The 21,360-nt window shown below is 40.5% G+C and overlaps 1 protein-coding gene across 1 annotated transcript in view; it reads left to right on the top strand.

Annotated features, from left to right (window-relative positions):
• Positions 1-21,360, top strand: part of SPAG17 (sperm associated antigen 17) — a gene marked incomplete at both ends in the record, with an annotated part of 212,051 nt that overhangs the window by 118,928 nt on the left and 71,763 nt on the right. The window contains 6 exons of the mRNA XM_080915775.1: positions 9,863-10,038; positions 11,494-11,591; positions 14,111-14,350; positions 15,689-15,800; positions 16,914-17,108; positions 20,811-20,924. Coding sequence (XP_080771901.1) covers positions 9,863-10,038; positions 11,494-11,591; positions 14,111-14,350; positions 15,689-15,800; positions 16,914-17,108; positions 20,811-20,924 — 935 coding nt within the window. The remainder of the gene's footprint in view (positions 1-9,862; positions 10,039-11,493; positions 11,592-14,110; positions 14,351-15,688; positions 15,801-16,913; positions 17,109-20,810; positions 20,925-21,360) is intronic.

The raw sequence follows: 21,360 nt of genomic DNA on the forward strand, positions 1-21,360 counted from the left end.
CCTGGGTAGGACAACTGAAGACTATCAAAATAACGGGTCAAGTTTCCAGGATGTCTAATAGCTACTGAGTCTTTTTAATTCTCAGTAGTTATTTGTGTTTGTTTTGGTTTGGCTTTTCATTAATTGTTCCCTTAGAGCACAGCTCTCTCCTTAATAATAGCCTATGCCTCTTGTTATTTCAATACTGTCTAATGCATACTCAAATACTTTTTTGCACTTTAATTGAATATTTTATGTCTTTACATTTCAAATGTTATCTCCTTTCCCAGTTTCCCCCTCGTCCGTACCCTCTCCCCCTGCTTCTATGAGAATGTTCCCCCTCCCACCCACTCCCATATCACTACCCTGGCATTCCCCTACACTGGGGAAATGAGTCTTCACAAGATTAAGGGCTTCTCCTCCTGTTGATATCAGACGATGCCATCCTTTGCTACATATGCAGTTGAAGCCATGGGTCCCTCCATGTGTGTTCTTTGTTTTGTGGTTTAGTACCTGGGAGCTCAGGAGAGGGGTCTGGTTGGTTGACAATGTTGTTCATCCCATTGTGTTGCAAACCCCTTCAGATCCTTCAGTTCTTTCTCCAACTCCTCCATTGGGGTCCCTGTGCTCAGTCTGATGGTGAGCTGCAAGCATCTTAATCTGTACCAGTAAGACTCTAACAGACCCTCTCAGGAGTCATCTATACCAGGCTCCTGTCACCAAGCGCTTCTTGGCATCAGCAATAGTGACTGGGTTTGGGGGTTGCATATGGGATGGATCCCCAGGTGGGACAGTCTCTGGATGGCCTTTCCTTCAGTCTCTGCTCCACACTTTGTCTCTGTATTTCCTCCTGTATTTTTCCCCCTTCTAAGGAGGACTGAAGCACCTACATTTTAGTCTTCCTTCTTGAGCTTCATATCGTTTATGAGTTGTGTCTTGGGTATTCTGAACTTTTAGGCTAATATCCACTTACTAGTGAGTGCATACCATGTGTGTTCTTTTGTGACTGGGTTGCCTCACACAGGATGATATGTTGTATTTCCATCCATTTGCTTAATAATCTCATGAAGTCATTGTTTTAATAGCTGAGTAGTACGCCATTGTGCAAATGTATCACATTTTCTGTATCTATTCCTCTGATGAAGGTCAATAGTATAACCTTTGGGAATATAAAAGAGCAAATGAAGCTGACCTGAGGAAAAACTGGGGGAGCAAAGGGCCATAAACAAGGTCATGTGAAGGTTATTAGATGAGTTATTTAAGGTGTGTAGTAGGAGTATTTGAACTATTAGTCTGTATTACTTTTTGGTTTCTTTTCTAACAAAAATTTTATTGATTATTTGGAAGTTTCTCATCATGCAACCCAATCACACTCACTTCCCCCCCACGCCCCCTTCAAAAAGAGAAGAAAAAAAAAGGCAAAAAAATCAGGTCTAATTTGTGTTGTCCATATATCCGCTGGAACATTGGCCAAACTCCTGGTGGATGGCTTTCTTCTCCACCCACACCCCTGGCCAGAAGCCGTATGTTTGCTCCATTCATCATCCTTATGACAATAGTTAAGAGTTCTCTTCAGTGGCTTCCTTTTTAGGCTGTTATTTTTTGGTGGAGTAAGGGTTGTCAGAGAAGCCTTCCATGTTGCTCTCTCTCAGCTGTGCATCTGAGGCCATCTATACCACTGCAAATCTAGTTTCTCTGCCCTTTTCAGTCAGCAGGGTCCTGGGCCTGTTCGTGGTTTCTGGCAACAGCATGGGCACAAACACCCACATGGTCTCTATCAGCACCACACGCCAAGGACCTCTGCTTGGTCTCTGGTGGCAGCACAGGGTATGGAGGTCAACACAGCCTATGGATGTAGTAGACCGTGGGCACATTCGTAGCCTTCTGCAGCAGTTCAGACCATGGGTATCCACATAGCCCTCCAGATTCATCACAGCCTGGGGCAGCAGTACAAACCACTGATACCAGTATGGCTTCCATGAGAAGTATGGACTTCAGAGGTCTCTTGCGGAGGTTCAATCCAGGAAATGAACCATTCTTCATCTTAGACCTCCTTGCTCAGAGGGAGGGTAGGCCTGAGGCTGTGCAGCTCATTCAGAAACTGAGTCTGCTTAAGTTCCACACTGCTGCATGCCACCCTGCTGACCCTACTGGGCAACAACATGTTCCTCCATGGATTACTGCCTTCTTTCACACCTATCACATTTGTAGCTCCGCCCATGTCCACTGAGTTTTGTTCCTCTAGTCTTTTCCACATCTTCCTCACATACCCTGGAGAAAGCATTCCCTCCAGTGTAACCCTGGGAGAACATTCCCTCCAGTGTAACCCTGGAAGAGCATTCCCACCAGTGTAACCCTGGGGAGAACATTCCCTCCAGTGTAACCCTGGGAGAACATTCCCTCCAGTGTAACCCTGGGAGAGCATTCCCTCCAGTGTTACCCTGGGAGAGCATTCCCTCCAGTGTAACCCTGGGAGAACATTCCCTCCAGTGTAACCCTGGGCAGAGCATTCCCTCCAGTGTAACCCTGGGGAGAGCATTTAAAAATAAATTTGTAAATCACTTTGGGTAACATGGACATTTTAACAATTAATTCTTTCAACCCATGACCACATAATATCTTTTCACTCATGGTTTTAATTTTCAGTGTATAGATAATTCATCACTCATTTATATTTATTTTATTTTTACTGATGATATGACAAACGGTTTGAGTTTTAATATTCTTTCCTACATGTTCTTTGTCAGGGTATCAAAACACAACTAACTTCTCTATGTATTCTATAATGTTTCTAAATTCATTAGTAACTCTAAATACCTCATTACTTTTTCCTGTTTAATCTGGATGTCTTCTGTTTCTCTCCTCTGTCTGTTTGCTCTATCTATCACTTCAAGCATTAGGTTGAAAGAGCGATGAATTTGTTCATCTCTTAAATATTTTTATTTAATATCTATTTGTCTGATAAAGATGAAAACATCTCTAATTTCTTCAGTTACCATTTTCATGGAGCACAGTTTCTGTTTCTTTATATTAAATCTCTATATTCCCTTAAATTTAAAGTGAACTTCTCTGTATCTTCTTTTATCTCCTATTCACCCACCCCATGACTCTTGACTGGATAATCTGATCCCTTTATATTTAGTATGATATATAAGAATTTACTATTATTTTATGCATCTTTTTTTTTCTTCTCAGGAGTTCCGTACTCATTTCTGTTGTTATGACTTTTGAACTGTTCTGTTTGGTAACTGTTGCTTTATAGTTTTTTGTGTTTATTACAGGTTTTGCTTTCTGGTTAATATCAAAACTTCATTCAAAACTTCCTTCATGTGCAACAATGTACTTTAAGTTGGAAAAAGCTTTACTTTAATCACATATAAAACTGTTTCCTTTCCCATTGTCCACATGATGTTACTGATGTCACTATGTATTTCCATAGAATTTGACCATTAATGAGTTTTTTTGTAAGTACAGTTATTATTAATACATTTCTGTCTTAACTTTATGAGACAAAGTCTTGCTACTAGGTAGATCAGGCTTCACAGAAACTCAAAGCATTCCTGCTGACTCAGCCTCTCAAGAGCTGGGGTTACATGGGCAATCCCCGTCTGCCTTGGCTTCTAAAATCCAATATAAAATTTATAAAAGTAAAATGGAAAATCAATGTGTGCTTAAACATATTCCTAGGTATAGTTGTTTTTATTATCAAGTTGTACCAATCATCAAAGGAAAATATATCTCAGTTATCCACAAACTCAAAAAATAAAACATGAAAATAAACAAGGAAAACGCCCACTCCCCAGTTAGCTTCTGAGAATTCTATATCCTGTACATCAAAGCCAAATGAGAATATTTAGAGAGAAAACAACCAAGTCTTGCTCACTTCAAAGCTATGGATAAGCTAAGAAGTACATTAGCAAAGCAAAGAGACCCAATACAGAGTCCTCTTGAGAAATGAGAGTCTTTTTTAACATCGGAAGAGCTACTGGTAAAATTCAGCAGGTTCACTCCTTAAAAAAATAGTAACATTTTTAGCCTATAAGGGATATTTACAAAAATTCTTATGCAGTGAATCCTCAAAATATTTTCTCTGGATCCTATAGCAATATGAGAATGCTCTCCCAGGGTGACACTGGAGGGAATGTTCTCCCCAGGGTTATACTGGAGGGAATGCTCTCCCCAGGATTATACTGGAGGGAATGCTCTCCCAGGGTGACACTGGAGGGAATGTTCTCCCCAGGGTTATACTGGAGGGAATGTTCTCCCAGGGTGACACTGGAGGGAATGTTCTCCCCAGGATTATACTGGAGGGAATGCTCTCCCAGGGTTACACTGGAGGGAATGCTCTCCCAGGGTTACACTGGAGGGAATGCTCTCCCAGGGTTACACTGGAGGGAATGTTCTCCCCAGGGTTATACTGGAGGGAATGCTCTCCCCAGGATTATACTGGAGGGAATGCTCTCCCAGGGTTACACTGGAGGGAATGCTCTCCCAGGGTTACACTGGAGGGAATGCTCTCCCAGGGTTACACTGGAGGGAATGCTCTCCCAGGGTTACACTGGAGGGAATGATCTCCCAGACTTACACTGGAGGGAATGCTCTCTTTCAGAGAACTCAGGGTTGGTTCCCAAGACCCATATTGTGGCCCAGAACCACCAATCACTCTGGTTCCAGGGGGTTCAACACCCTCTTCTGACCTCTGTGGGAACCTGTATACCTGTGGTCCACATACATATACTCAGGAGCATGTGAACACAACTAAACAATTAGATATAAAATTGTGATGTCATTTTGTAAAAAATAAACCAATCCTAAAATGTCTGTAAGATGAACACAGGGATTGCCTATGCTTTCAGTACTGTTAAGGCAAATCCTTTATTCAGGTTTTCTAATTCTTCATTACATATGGGTAATTTACATTTTTTTATGGCTAATATATAACTGATTTAAACATAGTCTGTTCATGATACATATCCATTTCTTAAAGCGATTTAATAATATCTGCCTTTAAAGTGATGACTTTGTGTCTGCCCCCTACCCCCTCTCTGTTTATAAGCAGAGTGTATTTCTCCAAATTCACCTTTTATTCTGTGTTCTAAAGTGCATTTTTCTTAGTTGAATGTAACTTTTAACAATACAATAAAAGGCCCATATCATCCATCACTACACTAATGGGAAATTAGCTTAAGTTAAAGAGGGGACACTTTCCCTTGTAATGAGAACTCTTTCTTTGGTGGCACCTCAGGCACAGGGCAGCTAGACAAAACCCAGCAGCAGCAAAGGCTTCAGTGTTCTCCAGTGTGTCTCCCACCCTCACAGTTTTCTATGTGATTTCACTTCGTAGTAACATTTCCTTCAAATAATAGCCTGGATTTTTAAGGGCTTTTAATATGAATTAATAACAATTTTAGGGATATTAAAAGCAATCTATGTTCTTTTATTCCCACTAATGTGACTTCATTCTTTCTGTTTAATTCTACAAATATGTTTCTGTTTTAGTATTAATCTCCTTTTTTAGGTAGATGAAATTATCTTAGTTCCTCCTTAGTTTGTGTCTTTTATGATATAATTCTATTTATATTTTTTTTAGGAACTGTACATGCTTATTTAAGACATGCTTAATTATTGTATATGACATCTGGAGTTACTACGTACCAATGTCATTTCATTAAAATGCTAAAAAAGGCAAATGCACTTCGTACATAACAAGCAAAAGTATTCTATTGCTGTGGTGAAGCACCATGACCTTATAAAATGCTTAGAAACGGAAGCATTTAATGGAGGGCTTGTTTACTAAAGTCCCCTTACACTTGCACAGTCTCAACGCCGTTATTTATAAATTCAGAGCCTCTTCTGAGGTTCTAGACACTCTGAACTATAATCCCCTGTAAAATCTAAAGCAAAAAGTAAAGCATGTACTCTCATCATACAGTGGCACAATATAGACAGACATTACCATTCCAAAAGGGAGAAAAGAGAGCATCATGGGAAAAATCCTGAACCAATTACAGCAGGGAAGACTCCAATTCTATCTCTATATGTGACGTGAAGGTATTGATATATCTGATCTAAAGATGTTTTCTTCCACTTCTCTCCCTTCCTCTCTCCCTCCCTCCCTCCCTCCCTCTCACTCCCTTCCTCCCTCTCCCTCTTTCTCTCTTTCTCTCTCTCCTTCATCCCTCTCCCTCTCCCTCTCTCTCTCAAGCTGGTTTCACACCTGGTCTACAGCAGCTCTCCTTGTCAGGTACCCCTTAGCTGAGACACTTCAAACATCTTACTCAAAGCAGCCCAGGCTTCACCTTCACAGCTCCACACAATGACCTCTCGGAGCCTCCATCCAGGGACTCCCCTGCCACACATCTGGCCTCAGTGGCTTTCCTTAAACATGGTGGAATATTGTACCAGTCCTTTCCTCATCTTTCTTGATGCTAATTCCAGAACCGCATAGCCAAAGCTGCTCTGTTCTGCTTTCTTGGGCTAGAACTTAGTCTGCTTCTTGAATTACATTCACACAAACTTTCTGTTGTTGCTTAGGCCTCGGAAATCCCTCAGACATTTTCCTTTCTGGGTTCACTGTATGAGCTGGGTGGGGTCTTGCCCTGAGGTTACCACTCCCTTTATTTTAAGTAGCATTTGGCTTTTCTTTAAACCTTTGTTCTCCTCCAGCAGGAGACTGTTTCCTGGTGCTTTTTTCTTAAACTGTACATTCCAGAGTTCTCTTTGCCCTACTTGCTGTTTCATTGTCTATCAGCACAAGGGTGATCACTAATTACCACAGGACAGTCAATAGGAGGCTGTCTTAATATCTCTTCCAAAACTCTTCAATTTAGCCTCAGGCAGATTTTTTAGGACAAAGGCAAAAGCAGTCACCTGATCTCTAGATATTCTTCCCCGTCCAAACCCTCTGAGCTACCACAGTCCACATCAGCCTCTATACCCCTGGCTTCTGTGCTACTATTAGTAAGATGGCCCATTAAGCCCACTTAAAGCATTCAACTGATTTCCAAGTCCAAAGTTCCAGATCTTCCATGTTCCTCCAACAAACTCCAGGGTCAAAGCTGTCACAGCAATGCCCCACCCAATCCTTGCTACTAAAGTTTGTCTTAGTGAGTTTTCTATTGTTGTGATGGAATACCACGACCAAGGAATTTACAAAAAAGAAACTGAACTGGAGGCTTGCTTACCACTTTAGAAGGTTAGTCTGTGGTCATCATAGTAGGGAACACATGCACGGCACTGGAGCAGTAGCTGAGAGCTTTCCTTCTTGATCCGTAGCCAGCAGGCAGATGGCATGGGCCTGGCATGGGCTTTTGAAACCTCAGACTCCACCCCAGGTGACACACCTCCTCCAACAAAGTCACACCTCCTAATCCTTCTAATTCTCAAACACTCAATATATATATATATATATATATATATATATATATATATATGGTAGCTGCACATTCAAATATATGAGCCTATGGGGACCATTCCTACTCAACCCACCACAGAATCCCATTTTGAAATTATCTAGAAATGTTATTTCCATCTGCAAAGTGGCAGTTTTTAATAAAAAAACAAAAACAAACAAAAAAAACCAAAACAAAACACAGCTCTTTGCATGTATGGTTTAAACCATGTGCTAAGTTGTCGTGACAGTTCTATCTATAGCCAATGCTGCCATCTTTACTTTAAAAAATATAACTGGAATACATTGGAAGAAATTAATTCAGGAAATATCTGTGGTTTTTTACCTGAAGCATGGTGTGTGTGTCCTCATTTGAACACTAATTTGACATTATTTTAGCCTAGATCTTCTTGTTTGGGGACACTGAGAATCCTGGTTTGTTTCTTTGTCGTCTCATTATAAATGTGCATGATCATCTGCGTGCACATGTGAGGGTGGTGTGCAGGTATACATGCATCTGTGTGGCTGTGCGTGTGGAAGCCAGGTGTCAACCAGGGGTTATTCCTTAGGCTTCATTCCTTGGGTACCATTCATTTGGGGTTGTTTGTTTTGTTTTGTTTTGCTAATTGGTGCTGGGCCTTTCACTGGACCAAGTCTCATTAATTTGCATGTGATGTGGGAAAACAACTGATCACTCTTCCCTGCCCCTCTGGAATTACATCTCTCTAAAGTGGGATTCTATGTGGCTCTGCCACCACCTCTGGCTTTTCTGCAGGAGTTCAGGCCCTCATCCTTGCACAGCATGCACTTTACCAACTGAGCATCTCCTCAGCTGTCAGGAATCCCTCTTCTTCATTTGAAATATTCCTTGAAAGGCACTAAGGATAAGAAAGAACTTCTCCAACTTACAAATTAAAAGGCCTAGTCTATTTGCTGATTTGAGAATAGGTCCGAGATGTCTAAAGGTACAACCCCTTACACACACACACACACACACACACACACACACACACTGAGAGACTAGTTAGACGCTGTTGCAGTTATCCTAAGAAGAAATGAGAGTGAATTAGAATGTGGCCATGACAAAAGGGAAAGAGAGTGGATTCTGAAGTTACTGTGAATATAGTCTTTCTAACTAATTTTATTTACTAACAGATTGGAAGAAGGATGTAGGAAAATAACAATCCTTTCATGATGTTTAATTCTGTAACCGACAGTGTCATCAGCTAAAATACCAGCTTTGATGTGGCAACCTCGGTGGAACATGAGGCATTTGCTTGGCAACTCATAGAGTTGGAGATGTCTGGTGCCTTCTAAAGGAAGGTGTCAAACACTATAATTCATAATCTACTGTTTTTATTGTATATCTTTAGAAAGGTCTACAAGGTGGTTCATCAGGTAAAGATAATTGTCATTAAGTCTGATGATTTGACTCCTCAGGACCCATTTGAGAAAAGAAGAGAACATATGTGTGTGACATAGCATAAACACACACCCTTCTACACACACACTCATACACACACACACACACACACACACACACACACACACACACACACACGGGAGGGGGGAGAAAGAAGAAGAAACAATAACTCAAATTACAATGCATTCTGAACATACTATTCATCTAGCTGTGTTTTTTTTTCAAATATTAAGCCTCACTTCATTTTTAAAAACTAGTATTTCTTAAGTCTAAATGTGTCCATTTACTTTCTTTCAGAAGGAACCTCTTTAGATGTCCACATGTGCTTATTAATGTTTCATTTTCAAAACACACTGTGAAAGTACAAATGGTCAGAACAGATTTGCAACAATGGATCATTCTTAGTAAACAGCAGTTCCTGGGAGGAGCACAAATGTGTGAGCATCTTAAGGAATTGGATTTATAAGGCAGATGCTCCCAAAGCCAATAAACTTTAGAGCTGGACAAGGTGTTTTTTTCCTAATGAAGTAACTGGAGTAGCAATGGGAAGAATTTTTAATGCACTGTAAACTTACACTGAAAAGATATTGATTGTAGTTACATCCTGTGACAGTGACTGTTGCTTTGACACAACTGCCACTGACTCTCTTGATATTAATCCAGAGAGGGCTGAGCAACTAAGAGCTCCCACTGCCCTTCCAGACGAAGGTTCCCAGAACCCATGTCAGGGGGTACCCAACCAGCTGTGACTCCAGTTTTTGAGGATCTGATCTTCCGCACCATTGCTCATGCAGACCCATACACACACATAAGTTAAAAATTAAACTTTCCCAGATTTTCTTTCCACTTGAATGGAAAGACCTCACTGTTAAGCTTTATTTCTTTAACTGTGAAGAGAAGTGGGCATTTTTCTCACACTCAGCCAAGATCTGCCCCTGATCTCTTTGCTCCTTGGACAGCTCAGAATCCTTGCACGTGTGAAGAGTTTGTTCACATCACCTGGACCCAGTTTTCTCATAGGCTTTAGTAAGGACTCTCACCTGCCATCCTTTTCTCTTTGTCTCATTTAGGAATTACTTAGAACTTGTTGCAAAATCTATTGAAAACTGGGTCATACAGGAAGAAGCAAAGTACCAGGAAGCCAAAATGGTTGAGGACTTCAACAAGAACAAGATGGAGTTGGAATTGAAAGCTGCTACTGCCAAAACTTCTGCTAGCAAAATTGTTGGCCCTAAAAAATCTAAAAGTAAGTAACCAATGCATTTATCAACCGAGCGATAAGCATCATCCTATTTTAATTTCAAACTCATAGCCCAAGGTTAAAAGGTTGCCCCAAATGTCTGAGTCTTTACTTTCTCTAATAAATAAAACAGCTGCATTTCAAATGTGATGACATTGTACCTGAGTCAGACACAAGAATGTTTGTCACTGTTCCATCTCCTATGAGTTCTGAAAGATTTAACCTGCTACACAGATTAAATATGATGCGTTGGGGAAACACCAATGTTCTCGCTGATAGAATCTGTGTGTTCTATCAAAAGATTACTGGCAGTGTGGGAGGTAAAGTCTTAGTTATCCTCAAGGGGATAATCGTAGATCCCAACCGCAAAAAATCAGTAAGACTCTTCTTCGAGCAGCAAACAGCATGTAAAGACCTCCTGGGAGTAGGAATTGAGGGGTCAGTGGGAAGAGTTGGCCAGAGGCCTGTGGCATGAACTTGATCAGGCCGTGGATCTTTGATTTTTCTCATCTCTAGGACTTGGCTAAGTTCTAGAACTTTGGGCACATTAGGAGAGAGAAAAGGGGATAACAAAGAGCAAGGTCATTTTTAAGGAAGACCATAAAGAAGTGAAATATAGAGTTCATCTAGAAAGTATAGACATTTGACAGTCCATGGGAAAGCATTTCATTCTGCTAGCACTATTATTTATGATAGCTAAAGGTCAAAGTAACATCTCATGGTGAGATCAAGGTATGAAACTTCTAAAAAAAAAACAAAAAAAAAACTGCAGCCTCTTTTTGCTACTAGAGTAGTTTGCATATGGCCTGACTGTAAAGCAGAACATAAACCACTCTAATAAGGAATCCTTTGGACTCCAGAGAAATGGTTGTATTATCAGGAGCTGAGCTTTCTCCTATGGGAACACAACAAGACTTTGCTAAATGCTTAGAGTAATGAGAGGAACAACATTAAAAATGAAAGAAAGGCTTACTGCATACTTAGCCTACTGGCAAGGGAAATTCTGACCACCTTTTGGATATAATGATACTGAGCAAACCAAAACCCCAATATTTAAAATATAAACTGGTTATTTAAGTGTGCAATGTACCTGGCAAGTATTTAACCAAGTCTATTCCTGTCAGAAAACATGTCAGGATGTTGGAAAGACAGCAACGGCAAGAGAGGGGTCTCAGTATGGGATGGGGCATTAGGTGAGTACCTATGGTTCTGAGACGCTAAAGATTAATTGCCTGAAATTTTCATGGAGATGGATTTAAACAACATGTCAACACAGTGTGAATGTATTGAGAGATGTCATCACCAAAGGCTCACCACCACTCAGGCATAGCTATGGAAGTGGATAGCAAGTGTTTAGAGATTTAAACAAGGAGCTGAATCTAAGAGCCTTTGAGGTTGCCTCTAGCCCAGAGGCTTGGTGGTCCTGTGATTGCTAAAAAGTTTGATATCCTTCACTTATAGCTAACAAAGTACCCAGCAGAACAGAGCTATCAGACCAAGAAAAAGAGAAAGAGAAAGAAAAAGACAAGATCCCCTTTGTATTAGAAGGCTCTCTCAAGGTAAGCCAAGACAAATGTCACAGATGAATCACAAGGCCAAAATGACCTTGTGACGGAGTATGTGATAGTCCCAGGACAGTCTTTCTAGCCAAAACCTCAGAGTTGACTGAATCCTCACCGAAAGGCCCTGTGCCTTCACAGATCTCCCACGAGACAAGTCTTCGGGAGGATTTATAGCTTATTATTTTTGCATAAGCACATCCCAGGGCAGTGAGTGATTGACTCATGATCGTTTACTCTTCACCTTTGTTGAAAATATTTTTTTCACGTGTTTTTATTTGAACTTTTAATTATAAAAGTAGTAAGTGCTTCTGTGATCATTCAAGATTCCTTTCCTGCACGATCCTTGCAGTTCCTGGAAAAAGAAATGTCAAAGTTTGATAGGTTCCTATTCACACAAGCATGTGTGCACAAATGCACAGAGGTGTTCTGTTTGCATGTTCATGGGCAAATGCAGGTTTACTCTGTTTGGGCCACCTTCTTTCTGCACTTGTGTCACCCTCCTAGGACGTGGATTCAGTCACTGGTGCATAACCTCTCCAAACTGTGTGGTTTAGGAGCTTCTATGGATTTTTCATTATCCAAGTACAATCAATTATTAAATCCATCTGCAGCTCCTCTCTCATCCTTGAAGGTTGTGGGGAGGGGAAGGGGAAGAGTCTGTAAGTTCCCAGCTTCTAACCTGGGTTTGATCTTTCTGGTGAGCAGCTCCTACCCCATTCTGAAACCATCTAAGGGTTTGCCAAGAGTTGCCTCATTAGAACAAAAGACAGTCGTATCACTCACAGAATTCCAGGGGATTTGAGAGCTCTGTGCCAGGTCCCAGGAATGAAGACCAAATATCTGGTTCTTATTATATCATAATATTACAGTTTCTATTAAAGTCAGTTGTGACTTATCTGAAAATGGCTTCATTTTGCCCCTATTCATTAGGCATAGTTTTTGTTATTTATACAATTTTTGGTTGAGTTTCTCATTTCCTCATAGGACTCCCAAGACATCCATCTCCCTCTTCTCTGCTGACATCATAGATGTTAATAAATTGTCACATTTAACTTATTTGTAGACAGTTTAACTATTTTTTCTCTTTAGCTGCTTTGAAAACATTGTGTGATCATCTGGTAAGCATTTAGCAGCTGCTCTCTAGAAAAACAAAAGTGTGCCCATAGTACACAAATAACTTTTCAGTAAATGTTATGGATTGTAAACTTAGGATGTAATCTGTAAATGATAACAAATTTTATGGTAATCTTCATTGCAAAGTCCACTTAGCAAATTAATACTTCCATATGCTTTCACTGATTTTTTTGGTACATTATTGTGTCTTTTGGTTACAATTGACAAACAAGTACAGTTCTACTCCTAGTACTGACTACTATTTTCATTTATGTTAGCGAGACAAAGTGAAATTACAAAGGGGTATATCCCACTCATTTGTCTATAACAGAACGATTTGGCTGAGTGAAGAAGGAGCGTCTGAATGCTGAAAGGATGGTTTCTCATTTTCACTCACCGTGCAGTGCAGCAGTTACAGGCACTTGAGCTGAATCATTATTCCCAACATTCTGCCCAGTAATTGTTTTCCGTAGTACACTTAATCAGTGGTTAACCAATCCCCAAGATGTAACATTGGCTAGTGTCTGTCATGTAAATATTGCAACAAAGGCTGATTTCAAGCCACCGGTGTGGCATTGTTAGAACCTGAACAGCATGGCTGTGTGTGCCATTGCATAGTATGCCTGTCATACACAGCACAGGTAATAATGACATCTAACACAATGAGTATAAATGGGGACGATGCACTGCGTTACATTTCTATGTCTTTTTTTAATGGTGGCTTTATTTGGCAACTATCATATAAAATTCCCTCCCCCAAAATTATCAGTAATCCCTTTAAATCAGTATAAGCGAGGTTCACTAAACCACTGTTGCTTTATGGCTTAATTCCCCATGTTCTGTGAGCTAACATCAACTCAGAGCTTCTTCCATTTGCAACTATATACTACATATACACACTGTCTTAGTTCTTCTCCCCCAGCCTCCCAAGTGATAAACAGCAAGTATGTACCAAAATGCTTGAAACCTCATGACTTAAAAAAAATGTTTTGTCACCCTTTTTGAAATATCCTGCATCGGGAATGCTTCTCTGGGCAGTCTACCTTTTTGCCAACCAAGCATATTCAGGATGCAATTTGAGAATGGAAGGAGACAGGTTCCTGGAGAGGCTGATACTTCGGGCCAGGCTAAAGACAGGGAATATTTTGAACCATGTAAATAGATGGTAGAAAGTTGAGGAAGAAGCTAAAATGAAGTGAGTTCTCCAAGGAGACAAACGGGGTGATATAGAGATGAGGAGTGAAAAGGAGACAAAGATAACCACAGGTTCTTGGCTCAATGTTTCTAAATACCAGAGATAACACACAAAAACACCATACTAAATTTTACCCAAAATTAACCCACATGTAATTCACATTTGATCTTTCTTAAAATCCCTGTTAAGCTGTTTGATGTGCCCCCAGGCATGGAAGGAAGAACAAGAGAGGTTGGCTGAGGAGGAACGCCTGAAGGAGGAAAAGAAAGCAGAGAAGAAAGGGAAGGACACAGGTAAAAAGAAAGGCAAGGATAAGGCAGACAAAGAAGACACTAAGGCTATGAAGAAAAAGTCTTCTTCCAAGGAGAAGCCTAAGGAAGAGCCAGTAAAGATGCTGGAAGTAATAGAGGAAGCTGCCCCACTTCCGGAACCGGAAGTTGTTTACCCGGTAAAACAACTTTGATAATTCTTTATTTTGGGCTACTTCTAACAGTTTTAGGGAAACAAGAATTTGTTTTCCTGCTATCTATAAACTAAACTTGAATTTCTTTTTTTTTTAAATTGGATGTTTTCTTTACTTACATTTCAAATGTTATCCCCTTTCCCAGTTTCCCCTCTGGAATCCCAGTATCCCTTTCCCCTCCCACTGCCTCTATGAGAGTGCTCCCCCACCCACCCACTCTCTCCCATCTCCCCGCCCTGGCATTCCCCTACACTGGGGTATTGAGCTTTCACAGGGTCAAGGGTCTCTCCTGTCTTTGTTGCCTGACAAGGCCATCCTCTACTACATGTGCTACTGAAGCCGTGGGTCCCTCCATGTGTACCCACTGGTTGGTGGTTTAGTCTCTGGGAGCTCTGGAGTGTCTGGTTAGTCAATATATCTATTTCTGTCTAGACTCTTTTTCATAGATAAACACCCAAATGGGAATACCCTCAGGCCTGTTTTTTTCTATCCTGAGACAGATTATCAAGAGCTATAAAGATGGAAGTGTGACTCAAAGACATATCTTCTAAGTACTAAAACATGCAAATAAGTAACTGCACAGGTCAACTCCATGGGCTTGACTTGCTGGATGTACTTAGATACCTCTGTGTGGAGAGCCAAGTTTCAGGTTTACATGCTTTGGTTAAGCCCTCTCTTTGTATTTTATCCCTCAGGTATCTATTTATTAGAAAAAAAAAAAAAACAGTGAGGAAAAAATTGAGAGAAATGTTCTGTTCTATTCTTTGCAGCTATGTATGACTCCAGCCCTGTTACTCTAAGGTTTTAGGATGCACTTAAATCTCCTTCAGCTATAATAACAATATCTGGTGTGTTAAAAAGTCCTTGTAACACATCATATGTCAATATTTCACTTCACTTTACAACAAAAATTAACAAACTTAGTCTTTCCTCATGTTATCTTGATGATGGAGCATGACATTATCTTTACTAAATTATAAATGCTCATGAACAGGGGTGGTGCCATTCAACTAGTTATCTATACTGGATTATAAATGCTCATGAACGGGCATGGTGGCATACAACTAACTGTAATCCTCTTCCTGGGCACTGAGGCAGGATGATCAGGAGTTTAAGATCAGTCTCAGTTACTGAATAAAACCCTGTCTCTAATAATCATGAGCATTAATAATAACCCTGTATTTGGGTTTCTGAGCCTACAATGGAGCGGTCATAATTGTTTCAACAACAACAAAAAATATTAAGCTTATGAAAACTATAGTTGGATAACTAACTCTAGTAAGCTGATTGCAGTTCCACGCCCAGTGATATGTTTTCTTCTAGTTCCGAGGATACAATATGGGAGATGTACCTATCCAAATCTCAGGGACAAACTACTATCTGTATCCTTCCGACGGTGGGCAGATTGAAGTGGAAAAGACCAAGTTTGAACGAGGTACATCTGCAAGAGCTGTTAATGTCATGGGGGTGGTGTTAGTGCATTTCTGATCATCGTGGAGCACTGTGCCTCCGAGCAATGTGGGTGGCAGCTCACTGCGCCCACATTTACACTATATTGCATTCTCAGGGTTCATGAGCTTCTATAGTAATTGAGTCTGCAAGGGATCAGCCAACTCAAAATTTTCTCAAGCATTGTTGAGAGGAGCATCTTAGTTGTTGAAAATATTTAAATACTTCTATATTGTCAGTCAATGGTATATTAGCAACTCTAATAAGCAAATAGTTAATCAAGTAATAGTGATTGCAACACATGTCAGAAAGCAAACATATGCTTTGAGTTTATAATGTGGTTCTGGATTGTGCTTCACAGAACAGTGCTCAGGGACCTCTGCTGCTGGTATGCTAACTCTTACTAAGACTTGGCATATGTGAACAGTTTATATAAAGTTCAGATGGTTCATAGAAAATACAGTATTTTCATCTTAATCCTATCAATTTTGAGAGACACTACCACCATAGTTGAAAGTGAAAGGCTGGATTTAAAAGGGAGATAAAAGAGAGATGGGGGAACCAGAACACTGTGAAGAGAGAATGGGTTAGTAGAAAACTGCTTATAACCTGCATAGTGTAGAACACACACACACACACACACACACACACACACACAATGACTGTCATTATATTCTAATAGACATCAAGTATCATAGTTTACATTCGAAACATCAGCACACATGAGGCTAAAGCAGGAGAATAATGAATTTAAAGCTGTTTTGAAATACATACACACAAACACACATAAACACACATACATAATTATTGCATTATATATTATTGTATACAAAAAATGTTAAAACCTTGCATTTTGATTAGCTCATTTGATTTATCAGAGTTAAGTATAAGTATTCACCGCTTCAGATGATCTATTTTGTCTGTGTGATTTGGTTTGGAATATGACAAGAAGGCCTGTGAAAACCTCCTTGTGCATGCCTTCTTTCAGCATCCCAGAATAGAGTTGTCTAATTCTGTCCTGCATTCTACTAGCATTTTGTCAAGGTGTGTGTATAACATCTTCAATCAGCTCACTTTCTTTCCTTTGGATCTTCTTCAGGCCCAACTTTCATCAAAGTGAAAGTAAAAAAAGATAAACACAATTTTATAATTCACCTAAAAGACCCAAAGGAAATCATGAAAAAGGAAGAGGAGGAGGAGGAGCCCTCAGAAGAAGAGGAAGAGCAGGAGGAAGCGAAGAAGGAGGAGAAGAAGGAGGGAAAAGAGGAAAACGTTGAAGAAAATGTGGAAATGAGTGAGTATCTTTGCCTTTGTGGTGCTGGGCACTGGTAAGGACGCAGGGCAGTGTGCCAGCCCAGCCCAGGACAGAACCGTACACACATCCCTGGCACTCAACATGTGTGGATTTTACAGGTTCAGCGCCTGGAGCAGCAATATGCAGTTGGCTGTTCACTGGGTCTTGCTGCATCCCCCATCCCCACCCCCGCCAGAAGCGCTTGTTCAACATTTCACAGCCGTAGCAAGAGTCCAGGCCAGCCAAACATATGCAGCAGCACTGTGTAAGGTGCTCTTCCCGACCTTAATGGTTTGTGCAGACTGGATCTCACCCTGCCTCGAACTGATTCTTACTAAAACTTACAAGTCCCTTCAGTGCAAGCCATGGAATTTCCTTCGAGTGGTCCTCACTTAGTTTACTTCATAAGACCAATCTCTTGGGACTCAAAGACAAGGTTTAAAAGAAAAATCACAGATTTGGTCATGAGCTTATTACCTGGTTAAGACAAGAGGTTCAAAGGGCTGCCCACTTGCACTTCAAGGCAGCACCCCCTGGAAAAATTAACTGCTTCTTATCCAAACAAGAGAATGAGTTAACTTTTCAAATGTTTTCAAATCCAGCGAAGGATGGGATTAATAACTAAGTCTCTCCTGTGTACTTAGTAATATTGATCCTTTCCACAGTCAAGAACACAATGCTTGACAAGCAGAATATACCTAGGAAGGTGGTACAGGAAAAAAAAAAAATGTTACTTTTAATTAATTTTCTTTGTTTAGCTAATAAAAAGTATTAATCAGGGCTGAGGAAATGGCTTAGTTGGCAAAGTGTTTGCTGTGCAAATATGAGGACTCAAGTTCGGGACTCTAGCATCCACACAAAAGGTCAAGTGCTTTGGTGCACACCATTATCCAGCACGGGGCAGCGGCCATGGCAGGACCCTGGTGCTCACTATAGCCAAGCTGTCCAACCTCATCAGTGAGCCCCGAGTTTAGTGAGAGACACGGCTGCAGACGACAGAGCAGAGAGCAATGGAGGACAGCACCTAAGAACCCCTCTGGCCTCTGTAAATGCGTGTCCAAGAATCTGTGCAGGTGTCCATATCCACACATACATGCCTACACAATATTCACCATACATGTGTGTGTGTTTCTAAATACTAAAGAAATATTTAGAGAAGCTAACAGTTATAACTCTGCCTCCTCCGTGTTACTGTCCAAACTTTATTTCTTTCTGAGTGTATCAATATAAACATTTTCACACTGACTAAATATTCTTTGAGAAATGAGATTTTTAAGTTGTTTAATGATATATCGTTAATATACCTGTATATCAGTTTATCATTTCAATGTTTTTATGTATTTAGATGATCCCTACAAAAGTTAATAAGTAAATCTATAGACACAATTTAATAAGGTCCTTTCTGCATAGTTAAATAATGACTGGTGTTTAGCTTTGTTACTGACGATCCTGTTCACTTTCTCTTTTGTTTATGTTTACATCAGCCATGGTTTTTCTCTAGCCTGCAAACACAAGCCCATGCTTGAGCCATGACCTGGTTCTGGATGATCCATGAACTAAGAATAGATTTGACATTTTCAAAGCATTGTTCTCTAGAAAAGCAGAGAGTATGTGAGAAAGACTCCACACGGCCCACACATCCTAAAGTATTTACTGTCTGGCCATTTTCAGACAAACTATGTGGCCTTCTGACATGAGTAGCTTTGGCAGTTGAACTGACAGAGAAACAGATAATACTCACAGCCCGCCTAGCTCTGCTCCTTTTGCCTGCATGATGAGGGCTTCCGTTGTGATTCATTTGGCTTGATTGCCTCAGTGTACTCCAGTGAGAGGCGAGGAAGCATATACAGCCTGCAGGCTCTGTCTCTCTGAATCTCCTTTGCTTATGGAACTTGTCTTGCTGTGCTTTTCTCTGCGGGCAGCTACCTGCTATTGTCTCTGCCTCATAGTTCCCAGGTTAGAGTCCTAGGTCTGATGCACGCTCCTGTGGTCTGAGAAGGAGCGTGCCACTGCTGCTTGAGGGTAAGACTTCAGTTCTTCATTAAAGGTTTTAGCACACCCCCTTCAATTGTTTCCCCCAGCAACTCCCCCTACCCTGTAAGGCACAGTTTGCAATATCTTTGCCTCCCAATCGCTCAACATCTTCTTAACAGACAAAACCACCTCTGTCCTCCCTTCCATCCCATCTGCTGGATACTGCACGAGGTTGAGTTGGGGAGACATGTTTTAAAATCATAGACAGTACTTTGTAAAACATCTTTAAACAGTATTTGTATTTTCCATAATTTACATTTTGGTGAACATATGTTCTAGTTGGCTTATTTTTGCTTGATGCTACACAGTCAAGTTTCCATAATGCTTTTCGGGGTGCAATAGCTCTTTCCTCTTTTTATTCTGTGTGTGTGCACGCGTGTGTGCATGTATCTCACTAGGGACTGAACGTAGGGCCTCGAGTGTGCTAGAAAATGCTCTAAGATTAAGCTATATTCCTATGTTCCCTGCCCATTTCATTTCTTCTTCTCACTAAATAGTATGTGTTCATCTAAATAGTTTTGTTTATCCACTCTCCAACTAACGGACATCTTGCTTGTCTCCAAGTTTGGCGAAGAAAGGACAAGAGTGCATAGGTTTCTGTGTGGGCATCCATGCGTAGGCATGATGGGTAAATAGCAAGGGGCATGGTCACTGGGTCATACAGTACCATAGAGTAGTGCTGTAAGGAGCAGAAACTACCTCCAGGAATGGATGCCAGCTCTGCTGTCCATGGTCCCAGGCCCCAGTCTCACCCTTGTTTTGGGTTTTTCCATTCTTACAGGTACCTCATTTCACTCATTGTTTTAATCTGCATTTCCCTGGTGTCATACAACAACAAACTGCTTCTCATATGCTTATCTTTCATCAGTGTGTCTTCTTTGCTTAGATCCTGTAGATGGGCTTTGGGCTGTTTCTTCCTCGGCTTGTTTTCTTATTATTGGATGTTAAGAGTCCTCGTGTGTTTTATGTAACAGCCCTTTGTCAGAGAGTCTTAAGCAAACATTCACTCCCAGAATGAACTGGGTTTTTTTTCCTCACGATGCATTATCTGTTTTTGTTGTTGTTATTGTTGATATTCCACTGAGCATTCAAAAGTTCCCGGTCAGGAAATGATCTGTTCATAGGTTAGAGTATTTTAAGCTCACAGTGTTCCATTTTTATTATATGAGGATGGAGTGGATAATAAACAGGAAATTAGAGAGCAGAATAGACCATTTGAGGCCCTTCACATGTGCCCAACTCATGTGCATTTTAATTCATTTCCTTTTAAGACGTATGCTTGATTCAAACCATTTTCAATTGTGTTTGAAAATATAAGGGATTAGAAATGTGGGGATTTAATAGTTTTTAAATGTGAAGAAAGTTGGGATGACTTGGTGATTGTCATTGGAAAAGTCATGTGAGTGAACGTCAGATGGATAGCCAGCATATGGTCAAGCCATATCTTCTTCATTTTGACCCAAAGCCCTTCAAACAGGAGTCTCATGTTCTATCCCTGGAACGCTGCCTTGCTTTCCTGTGTCCTTAGTAAGAGCCAAATCAATTCTTCCTAAAACGATGGTATAAGAATAGCTAAGGCTCCCCATTCCCACCATTCCCACAGAATTCTGCTTTCACTTCTAGAGAAAAAAAAAATGGACCTGCCCTCAATATGATTTTGTCTTTTAGAAGAAACACAGAAAGAGAAGGAAGCTGTCAGCAAGTTTGGATCCTTTACTGCCACCTTAGAAAATGGAATCTGCCTCTCCATAAGTTACTATGGGTCAAATGGAATGGCACCAGGTGAGAAGCACAACAGAATGAATGTCCGTGGTGGGCAGTCCTTCCCCTTCCCCAGCTTATACACTTAGCAGCAAATAAAGCTCTTCGGGTTTAATGTTTCATATACAGTTTTTCCTGCAACCTAGAGATATATGGTGTATAGTGTGTGTGTGTGTGCACAGGAGTACATGTACATCATTTTTTACTTACATTTGAAAGTGCCTTCAAGCTTTTAAAAAGCCCCAGATGAGAATGTCATGCAATGAAGACAGAAACTAATAAAATTAAATGCATGGGTTGTGAATGTGGAAGTGGAAGCAAAATAAACTCTTCTCTGTGTCAAAAAAAAAAAAAAAAGAAAGTGCCTTCATTTTCAATTTTTTCTCATTTTTGTAATATTTTACATAATCAATGTGTACACATATGAATATTTTTATTATTAATTAGTTCATGAAAG

Source organism: Micromys minutus (assembly GCF_963924665.1).
Source record: "Micromys minutus genome assembly, chromosome: 4".
NCBI classification, from domain to species: Eukaryota; Metazoa; Chordata; class Mammalia; order Rodentia; family Muridae; genus Micromys; species Micromys minutus.